This window comes from Prosopis cineraria, unplaced genomic scaffold, assembly GCF_029017545.1.
Source record: "Prosopis cineraria cultivar Desert tree isolate PC_DT_omini unplaced genomic scaffold, ASM2901754v1 PC3, whole genome shotgun sequence".
NCBI classification, from domain to species: domain Eukaryota; kingdom Viridiplantae; phylum Streptophyta; class Magnoliopsida; order Fabales; family Fabaceae; genus Prosopis; species Prosopis cineraria.
In genome coordinates this window covers 39,605,528-39,617,085 of record NW_026555334.1, presented here as the reverse complement: position 1 = coordinate 39,617,085, position 11,558 = coordinate 39,605,528, and the positions used below count along the sequence as shown (strand labels likewise).

General features: G+C 36.4%; 1 protein-coding gene across 8 annotated transcripts; it reads right to left on the bottom strand.

Annotated features, from left to right (window-relative positions):
- Positions 1-221: 221 nt before the first annotated feature.
- Positions 222-10,494, bottom strand: LOC129306903 (probable E3 ubiquitin-protein ligase BAH1-like). Of its 8 annotated transcripts, none has more exons than XM_054947706.1 (7): positions 9,970-10,494; positions 9,534-9,778; positions 9,173-9,421; positions 8,941-9,078; positions 8,033-8,091; positions 7,848-7,949; positions 222-693 (listed from the first exon to the last, which is right to left on the bottom strand). In XM_054947706.1, exons 1-6 carry the CDS (start codon positions 10,160-10,162, stop codon positions 7,850-7,852), a joined length of 984 nt encoding a protein of 327 aa, XP_054803681.1. In that variant the 5' UTR covers positions 10,163-10,494; the 3' UTR covers positions 222-693; positions 7,848-7,849. The 8 variants fall into 8 exon arrangements, 6 of the variants coding, with proteins under 6 accessions (XP_054803681.1, XP_054803679.1, XP_054803680.1 ...); XM_054947704.1 differs by lacking the exon at positions 222-693 and adding an exon at positions 6,290-6,799; XM_054947705.1 differs by lacking the exon at positions 222-693 and adding an exon at positions 6,893-7,156.
- Positions 10,495-11,558: the final 1,064 nt, after the last annotated feature.

Below are 11,558 nucleotides of genomic sequence, written 5' to 3'. Positions count from 1 at the left end.
ATTATAAGGGACAATGATAGTAGTCGGTCGACCCGCCCTTTTTCACGCAGTTAACTTTAACTTGCAAAGAAGTGATAAACTCGTTTTTGCTTGTTAGGATATTGACTATGGGCCTGAGTGGGTTTTGATCCAGTACTCTAACTAATTACCAACAGCTTAATTGTATGTTGTTAAGTCTGTCTACTTCAGCTTCCGTTGCTGATCATTGTAATCAGGTTTTTACAGAATGAATTATTGTTACAATAAACTCTCATTATTCTCTCTATCTTAGTTTATCTAATATGGTATTGTTGATCTTCGATTAAGCTCTGATCCTCTTGACAAATCTGAAATCCAGACATCACTAGCCGATTCTCCTTTTCTTGAGTTGAGAATTAGCTAAGATGTCATCCTCCGGCTCTGCTATTTATCGTGAAGACACTCAGCTCTTTAACCCTTCATGATTGTTCTCCAGTAAGAAAATGATTGTTAAACTAGATAATAATAATTACTTGATGTGGAAGAAATCGGTCATTTTGATGGCCAAAGAACATCGACTTTTGAGTTTTCTTGATGGTTTGACTGTTCGACCTCCTTCTGTGGTTTGTAATGAGCACGCTCATGCTACTTCCAATCCTGAGTATGAATCGTTTGAGGTACAAGATTCTGCTCTTGCCTCTTGGCTTCTTGCTTCGGTTAGTGCTTCAATTCTTCCTAGAAAGGTTTTACACAGGAATAGAAAATTAGGGTAAAGGACACACAGTACCCTAAGCCCTTATTTCTATATATAGTGGTAGGGTAAGAAACCCTAATACAAAAGAATGATATAATAGTACAAATAGATAAGAATAACTAAAAGGTAAATTACTAAATTAGACATGAAATATCTACAAAGGAATTAGTGGGCTTGTCAGCAACTGGATTGAACTAACAACTTAACAGGCCTAGTGAATATTGACTTAACATGCCCCCTCAAATGAGAGGTTTGGGCTTTCACTAACCCAAGTTTGTCTCTAAGTGAAAGAAAACGAGAATGGGTCATAGCTTTGGTGAAGATATCAGAGATGTTCTCTGAAGATGGAACATATCGAACCAAGAGCTTCTTATCTAATACTCTATCTCTGATGTAATGGACATCGAGCTCGATGTGTTTAGTCCGTGCATCATAGACAGGATTGAAAGCCAAGGCTGCTGTGCTTAAATTATCACACCACGCAATAGGGATTTGATCAACCTTTAATCTGATTTCAGAGATTAGAGATTGCAACCAAGCTAGCTCTGTCGCAAGATCAGCTAAAGATACTCAGACTCAGTGCTCGATCTAGCCACTACTCGCTGCTTCTTTCTAGACCAATTGATTAGAGAATTCCCAAAATACACACAATAGCCACCAATTGATTTACGATCATCAACGGAGACTGCCCAGTTAGCATCAGAGAATCCCTGCAATCCAAGGTACTCACTTGGTCTGATGTGAAGAGTTAGATCAGTAGTACCCTTAAGATAACACAACAATCTCTTGATTGCTTGCCAATGTTTATCTGTTAGTGCATGTAAAAATTGACTCAATTTATTGACTGTAAACATGATGTATAGTCTAGTGTTAACTAGATATTGTAAGGCACCAATTGCTCTTCTATAAAGTGATGGATAAGATAGAAGAACACTATCATTTACTGAAAAATTTTTGTTGACCACCATCGTTGTAGGCACAAGGGTGCATTTCTCCATCCTAAATCTTTTCAAAATCTCAAGAATGTATTTTTCTTGTTTTAAATAAAGTCCAGTAGTATCTCTGTAGGCTTTAATACTAAGGAAGTGATGAAGATTCCCCAGATCTTTGAGAGGAAACGGTGAATTTAATTCTCTGATAAATGTTGATAGCATATGAGAATTATTTCCTGTGATGATTATATCATTAATATAGACCAGACAAAACATTACCTTGTTCTGTAACTTGAGAAGAATAGAGCTTCATTTTTAGTTTTTAGTGGAAAAATCCAACTAAATCTGCTATAGTCATCCAGAAACAGTACATAATAGTGATATCCATTTAAAGATTTAATGGGGGATGGTCCCCATAAGTCTGTATGAATAAGTTCAAGAGGCTGACTAGCACGAGAGGTAGAGACCTTAAATGGAAGTGAGTGGGATTTGCCAAATCTGCAAGATTCACAGAATATAGGATCTCTATTACCATTCAACTTCACATTACAAGCAATAATAACTTGAGTCAAAACTCTGTCATTAGGATGACCAAGCCTACAATGCCAAAGCCTCCTAATAGAACTAGATTTAGAACTAGTAGTATTACTAATGTTGTCTGCAACTTGTTCTACCAAGAGAGCTACTTGAGAGCCTCTAAAATGTTTGTTCTACAACCTAACCTTCTTTGCATCAACTCTGTAAAGTCCACCTTTACTTCTCACACCTTGAAGTAGTGTTGTGTTTGTCCCCTGTTTCTTGACAAGAGCATTTTGAGAGTTAAGAGACACTGAAGCATGGTTATCATCGGAAAGCTTAGGTATGCTAAGTAAATTCTTCTTGGCAGTAGGAGCATACAAAACATTATTCAAAACCACATATTGATTGGGCACATTTTGAATTTTAGAAGAACCAATTTTTTAACAGGCATATTTTGACCATTAGCAACTAACAGCTTAACCTTATGATCAGTTTTGACCACATCATCAAGTCTATTAGCATCATTAGTCACATGAGCTGTTGCACCACTGTCCAAATACCATGAATCATCATTTACAACCTCTGGAGATGCATAAAACATAGAGTTGTGTGAAGTATTTCCAGCTTCAAAGCTATTTTTGTTGTTGGTAGGGGGTTTAAATGACCTGTCAAACTGTTTATAATAGTTTTTGACATGGTGACCTGGTTTATCACACAAGGCACAAGGTGTTTTATCACTTCCACGACCAGATCTCCCCCTGCCACGACCATTGCGACCATTACGGCTACCACGTTATCTACCATGAGAAGTATCTTAAAAGGCAAGATTGGCAAATTGAGTAGTGACATTTTGTTGAGCAATCTGAGTAAGCTGTTCCAACCGAGATTCAAAGGCGAGAAGTTCAGATTGAAAATCAATCCAAGAAATCTCATCCTCCTTAGAAAGCTGAACAACCACAGAGTTGTATTCACTATCAAGTCCAGCCAAAACTTGAAGAAGAAAATCAGAGTGAGGAACTGGACTCCCAGCTAATGCAAGACTTTCGGATAGTGACTTCATCTTGGCAAGATAATCATGCATAGATGAAGAGCCTTTTCTAGTTCGTTGAAGTTCAGACTTCAACATGAGAACTCACGCCTTGTTTTGAGTTCCAACAATAGCACGAGCAGCCTTCTAAAGACCAGCAGAAGTAGAAACAGTGGTTATTTCAAATAAGATATCAAGAGTCATTGTATTAAGTAGCCAACCAAACAAAAGTTGATCAGCAGCTACCCAATCTTTAAAATCTGGATTAGGCTTAGAAATATCATTCTCCACCACAGACTGAGGAGGATACACAGCTGTACCATTGATGAAACCTTTAAGCTTATGTCTTTTGATAATGGGAAGAACATGAGTGCTCCAAATTATATAGTTTGTTTCGTTGAGTTTCATAGAACATACTTGGTTGAGAGGATTTGAACCACCTGAGGAGTTTTTGGGAAGGGTAGTAGTAGAAATAAATGAGTTATGAGAGTGAGAAGGAGTTTTTGGATTTATTTAGGAGCTCTCGTCAACCATAGTAGCAAGCCTTCTGCTGCTCTGATACCAACAAAGGTTTTACACAGGAATAGAAAATTAGGATAAAGGACACACAATACCCTAGGCTCTTATTTCTATATATAGTGGTAGGGTAAGAAACCCTAATACAAAAGAATGATATAATAGTACAAATAGATAATAATAACCGAAAGATAAATTACTAAATTAGACATGAAATATCTACAAAGGAATTAGTTGGCTCGTCAGCTACTGGATTGAACTAACAACTTAACAGGCCTAGTGGATATTGACTTAACATCCTGAACTAGTTGAATATGGCACCTCTACTCATATATGGTCTTGTTTGGCTCAACTTTTTTCTACAATGGCGAGTTATTGATGTGTGACTATCTTGCTACTGTGAAGTTCATGTGTGATCATCTAGCAATGCTTGGTCATCGTATGCCTGAACTAGATCACATCTCTTATCTTCTTGGTCTCACAGCTGAATATGAGTCTGTGATGGCCGTTATTAATGGTGCTTGTGATGCATTCTCTCTCTCTCTCTCTGAAATTCATACCATGCTTATTGATACTAAGACAAGGTAGCAAGCATTTATTCAACAAATGACTACTTAAATCAATATGACTGAGGCCTTTGCTAGTTTGACAACTGATGAGTCTGATAAAGTTTATCATATGAAATATGAACCTTTCTTTTAGTCTAATCATGGTGATTGTCCATCGCACCCTCAACCACCTACTCGTACTGGTTCTGCTTGTGGTCGAAGTCACACTAATCTTCATCTAATGTGTCAGATTTGTAATAAAATTGGCCATACTGCTGATCACTACTACTATAGGTATGACTATAACACTGATTATAATCATACTTCCTCTTATAATTCTTTCGCATTTGCTGCTTACATATTTCTTAGTTATAGCTCTCAACACCGTGGGTATAGGTGCATAGACCCTACTACAGGCAGCTGTATCTCTCTCGGCATGTGGTGTTTGATGAAAATGCTTTTTCTAGTTCTAGTCAACTTAATGGCAAGCAATGTTCTGTATCACCCTCTTCTGAACCTGTCTCTTCTCTTCAAGTTCTTTCTTGCCCATCTTCCTTACCTTTTACCTCCCCTCCACCATCTCTATCTAATTTTACAACTCTGCCCTCACATCTTTCCTCACCTACTACTACTACTACCACCTCTGAAAATTCTCTTTCCCTTCCACCTGAAATATTCATGCTTTCAAATACTCATCTTATAATCACCAGGAGGACTAAAGCTAGCATTCACAAACCAAAGGTAAATCTTGTTACTTCTTCTATTCATTTCTATCATGAAATTATCGAGGAGGCATTAGCTAATTTTGATTGAAAAGTTGTTGCTGAAGAGGAGTATAATGCTTTAGTTAAATTAGATACTTAGGATCTTATTCCTCTCCCTTCTAATCGCAAGGCCATTGGATGTAAATGGATCTTCAAGCTTAAGACTCACGCTGATGGGTTTACTACGAGAAGCAAAGGTAGATTGGTTGCTAAGGATTTTTCCTAAAAAGTAGGTGTTAACTTTAATGACGCATTCTGTCCTGTAGTAAAGCCTTCCATTGTGCATATTTTAGTCACCATGGCAGTAACTTAAAGTTGGTCTCTATAGCATATTGATTTCAACAATGCTTTTCTTAATGGTGATTTAAGTGAAGAAATTTTCATGCATCAACCACCTGGATTTGAACAATCTAATTCAAATCCATTAGGTCTAGTTCTGCTTTGTAGACTTAAGAAGGCCATTTATGGGCTTAAACAAGCATCAAGGGTGTGGTTTCAAAAGCTATCAGAAACTCTTTATATAATCTTGGTTTTATCCAAGTTAAGTTCGATGTTTATCTGTTTGTCAAAGTAAATGAATCTACTACATTTTATCTATTAGTGTATGTTGATGACTTAATCCTAACTCACATGCTTATGTCTAATGCAAAATCAATTCCTAAGGCTGTTGGCACTTGTTTAGCTATTACAATTGGAAGTCCTCATCCAGATCCTACTGCTTATTATCAAATTCTTGGTACCTTACAGTATATTTGTCTTACACGACCTGATGTTAACTTTATAGTTAATATTTCCCTCGTTTGTTTCTTTTGGAGGTTAGTTAAACACTTAAACCTCTTTTCGTTGGTTTTCAATAAACGGGATTTTTAGTCTACTCTATACATAATCTAAGAACCATCCACATGGCATCTTAATTTTGTATTTAAATTTAAATAACGTCATAATCATTATTCCATGTTTGAAATGGCATATTAATCCAGCATTATTTTGAAAATTCAATTTTATGGACGCGAGAAGTAAATATTTTTTAATATATAATGTGTTAAGAGAATTAAGTGTAATTTTTGAGAGAGTATTAGATTATAATTTAATTAATCCTCGAGCTAGTGTAATTTATTGATAAAATTTTTAATTGAGTGGTTGTCATGTGACTATGAAAGTATTGTTTTCGCAATTAAAAAACAATCATGCAAACTTTTTTCTTCAGTATTGTCAGAAAAGTTATGAATTGCCAAAAATAGTAAACAATAGCAGACATGATTGCTTTGTCTTTCGAAAGATGTCCCACGTACCATAAATCTCTTATTAAACAATAAAACATACTCAAGTGTAATGCTTTTAAAATTATTAATAAATCTATTCTTCAACACAATATTTCTTTAATTCTTTTTTTGAAATGTAATCGTTTTTTGGCCACGAAATAAAATATGCATCAAGCATCAAAGAGTTGAGTGGAGAACATGCGCGTCCCACTTATCCGAATTAGATGCCAGTGCGTTTCGCTCGCCCCATCTCCCGCCTCAGCTGTGGGAATATGCCAATAGAGATAGCGACATGAGATTGCTAACAGCAACCTAGGCGGACAGCCAAATCCAAACTCACAATATAGAGCTCGTCGCTCCTCGAGAATATCTTATGGGGATCTCTACCTTCAAGAACCACAATGAGAACCTTGCCCGATTCTATTCATGTTTGTCTTCATTCTATTCCCATGGTCGCCTTTTTGACCTGAGCAAGTTGTCTTTTGGACACAACACGATGCAGGCAAACGAGAATCCTAGCTAGAATCATGCCCAGATCAGACCATGGATCGGCCATTCCAAATTCCAAAAATATTAGTCAAAACAACGGGGCGTCTTGAGTCGCAATAGGAATAGTAGCAGTATACAGTTTACTAGTATATACAAACAATTGCATGCACCACCGCTAACAGTGTTTACCCCTTTCTTTCTTATTCATAAGGGTTTGTCGGTGTTAGCGGATAAAAGCTGAAAGGGACCCTTACACTATCATAGTCCAGTGAATGCAGCTGAAATTCGGTATAGGATTGATGCAGCCGCTGACCATGTCTAAAGAAAGGCGCCTTATTGACAAAGGAGATGAATCTCTACTGTTAAATATATTTAATTACGCATGCTCTGCGATGAACACGGGCTCGTGTCACTGTCATGCCATGATCATGAAAAGGTTAGCAGATTGCTAGACTACATAAGTTACCTTTCCATAATTATTAGTCTCATTTGTATTTGGTACGGTTGCCTTCACTAGGATTTCAGAATCATGGTCGTTAAAACATGCTACTGCTACCTTATTTTCACCCAATTCATGCAGGGCACTCCATTTGAAGCAAATCACATAGCACCAAACAGAAATACTCAACAAGGTATCGATTCAGTGTTTTACACGCCCCAAAAAAAAGCTATATGTTCCCCAGGTTCTAGGCAGCAAGGAGAGTGTCCTCGTCATTTTCAGAGGCAAGAGAGATATTCTAAAGCTTGAAGAGGCAACGGGAAGGTGAGGATTGTCAAGAATCTTTATCAGTCAACTGAAATTAGGAATCAATAGTTAAAAAACTAACTGAATTTTCATTTTTCCTGATATACTCGTTGTCACACAAGGTAAACAAAAAATCCTACTTGACCAAGTTAAGAGTTTTGGGGGAAAAAAATTTAACCTGTACCTTTATTTTACTCTAATCATTGAGGCATGTTAAAACGCCCACTAGCCATATTACCTCTTCGTGCTAAGGACTTAAGACCTAACCATAACCCCTGCCTCATTGAAGGACCACGGTAGTTCAGTCATAGTGGCCGCAGTTAAAAAACTTACAATCAAATTGCATAGGTCGACTGTGACTTCCAGTGCTCCTTAGATTGCTTCAACATCAGAACTCGTTCATCAGCTAGTCTCTCCTTCCAATATTCTTTACACCTAGAAAATTTTGAAAGCTACTTGTTGGTAATATTTGCAGAAAACACAAAGCGTGCTGGCGACCATTCACAAGCAGTTACTACCTTGTTTTTAAGAGAAGATCTAGCTCTAACATGTGCACTGCCTTAGAATACACTCCAACCTGCATGAAGAAGGATAGAAGATCATAAATAATTAAATATTAGAAAAGAACTTCATATTTTATAACTTTGATTAGCTGATAAGACAAACGATTATATTATTGTAAAATTATAACTATACAGATTATAAAACGCATCCAGAAAATGAGTTAAATGCAAACCATACTCGCTGTGGTGATTTGATGCAAGAATGGTGCTTCACCTTCTTAGCTCTTTTGTCAAAGATACAAAGTAGATCTTGTTATTTAACCATAGAACATTAATATATATATATATATATATAACAAATTTTCAAGATAAAGCTTTGCAAATGGAATATGCTTATCATGAATTCTCTTGAAGTGTTTCCACTTCTGCATATTTGAAGCCAAAAAATATTTTTAAAAAAAAATTCTGCCAAAGTTCAGGCCACTGCATTTACTAGAAATAGTTCATACAACTGCAATGTGATTGAGGGGAAGTATACTGATTACGTTTACAATTCTTGGTGACAACAATTCACATAGTTTAAGTTTCCACTGAAACCAGTTATATGGAATGTCACTCCAAAACGTGGTTTTGTTGGAAGCAACCCCTGGGGCTGCCTCTTACAAAATGTGGCTACATGCCACAGGAACATGGGAGCTAGATTCGGGTTTTCCACTTCAAATATCATTTGGACCAAATACAAGCTGCACAATCGCACTTGTGAAATCTCTCCATATAATATTTCACTAACTTTTTTCCTTTTCAATTTTGATAGCTTAACTAGACAAAGACAAGAGTTTTTTTTTTTTTTTTTTTTTGGGTAAACTTTCTTTTCTCATTTTTAAAGGAGAAACAATGGTACTTCTTTAATACATAATAAATACCTCTCTGCATATAGGACACTTTGACTCCGGGCTTGCTGCTTTAAGACCTTGGAAAATCATCAAAGAAGCAGCCGAGCAAGCACAAGACTTGCAAAAGAGATGACCACATTTCAATGCATATGGTTTGAAAACAAAATCCTATAACCATCACAATGAACACCTGTGTAACATAGGCTGACAGTGACACTTAAAATGTCTCTTTTTCTTAATTGAGAATTCAACAGAACCTTACCAGGCAAACTGCACAAGTCAGATCATACTCAAGCCTCGTAGAATCTGGAAGAACCAAAGTCATTGCAGCTTCAGTCACGTTAAGGTTACATGAAAAGTGACCATAAACTCCATTCAGTTCCCCAGCATCTGACTGATCAGAGTTTAGATAAAAAGCACCCAATTCAATTAGCCAAGGAGAGTGCAACAGTTCAATGCGTTCTGCATGCATCCTGGATTTGAAATTTTCCCCCTTTACAGAGCTATGCACCTAAAGTAGAATATGAAAGGAGGGTGGTGAATGTGAGAACATTCGAACCAAGTGATACAAATGCGAAGAAAACTGATAAAATTAATTAGCTTCCGTTTCATCTATTGCATACTTTATCATATTTCTTAAGTATTTTTCTCAAGGCAATAGCATTCATTGCAATGTACTCAATTAAAACCCTCCCTTCTTGTGCCAAGGCTTGCTGATCGTTTTTAAAGCATTTACGCAAGCGCACTACATATCTCTGAATTCCTGTTGCAACATGAAGATGAAGGAGACGCCTGACTCTTGAATTGAAATATTTTGCTATATCTGATGCTTCCTTTATCAATTCAGAGAAAAACATTTGATCACATACTGCAAGTTGTTGAGAGAACAATTACATTACCGTGAAGTAATAAATAACCTTTCATTGAAATGGAAAATAATCATCTCCATGTGCTATCATTACCACCAATCAATTTTGAATTCCACGTCTTCAGAATATCATTTTTCCTGGATTCATAGCGCTATTGAAATCAAACACGATCATGAAGGAAAGCACTTACGCGGGCAGGCTTGACATTGACATAACTGGTTTTCCAGAAACTCAGAACAGGATGAACTTTGCAAACGTGTACAACTCTGGCAGCTCTTGAGCACTTTCTTTAGCCTCTTGTATTCAATATGGACGCATTTTTTGTCCAACATCCACTCCCGCTCTCCCAGTAAGTACTCTGTAAATGCCTCTCCGAATTTCATTCTTCGTTTCCGTCAATTTCCCAACCCTAACTAAGGAAACCCTGGAGGGGGGAGAAATCAGTCCGGGTGCGGAAAAATTCCCACACTGATGTCATGATTGAACAGTATTAAGTTCGCTTTATACTTCGCCGGAGGGGGGGTTGGGGGCGCGGGGTTTTCTTGTCCAGCGCAGGACTTCAGTTTGGCGGGTGAGGGGCAAAAAAAGAAGAATGCGTGATGATAATCAGGATATTTGTTACTTGCATACAAGCTTGCCGCAATGGCCTGGTGCCTTGTTGCAAATATGCAATCACTTGGATGAGGGCTTTAGGGTGATCATGGAATCCTGGGGGTGTGTTCGAGGAAATTCATTTATGAGGTATGGCGTAACTTTTAAATAATATTTAAAATATATTTTTAAACTTACTTTTAAAAGATTAAAAAACATAATATTGATTTTTTTGTATTTTTTACACACTTTTATTTATTTTATTTTTTTTTATATTAATATTAGCAAGGCTAGTAGAAATAATTCGAATCATAAAAAACATGACACATGCTTTTATAATAATAAAGCACATGCCCCCCAAGTCACCTAAGGAGAAGAGTATTTTCTTTTGACTAAATTCTAAAGAATATATTTTTGAAAGTTTCAATAAACCACAGCGCAGTTTAATTATTGAAAATGATCAACAGATTTTAATTTTATACCATAAGACCAGAAGATCAATGATGACAACTAGTTGATGGTAACAGCTAAGGTCGTCAACAACACTGGTGGTCGGTATTGATGAATGATAATAATTACTGGTGGTAACTGACAATGATTAATAATGATGGTGATGATGGTTAATTGGTAATGGTCAATAGTGATTAGCTAATGGCAATAATAAATAATGACATCAATGATGGTGGCTAACAATAATCTTCAATAGTGGTGATGGGTGGAGATGGACAAAGATCGCTGGCCATAGTTAGTGATAAAAATAGACATTGGTATTTGGTAGGCAACGACAAACAGTACCAATGGGTGTTAGCAACAGTGATTTTTTAAGGGTAGAGTATCTCAAACGCAAAAGTTAAAACAAAAATAAATCTAAGAATTTTAATTTCTTTACTTCTAGAAGAATAGGACATTTTTTAAAATTATTTACATTCAAAACACTTATTTAAATAAATTTTATATTTTTTAAAATAATTTTTTTGGAAATAAAAATTAAACACGCCCTAAAACTTCAAACACTCTTGATTCATAAACTAGAAAGTGAGAAACTTTATTTGGAGCTGTAGGATCACCGACCAGTTAATGCTAACAAACGTGTGATTTTAACTAACACAAGGTATTATTACACAATATCTCCAACATCCGCTCCACAATTCAAAGTGCCAACTCGCGAATCAAAGTTGTTATGAGAAA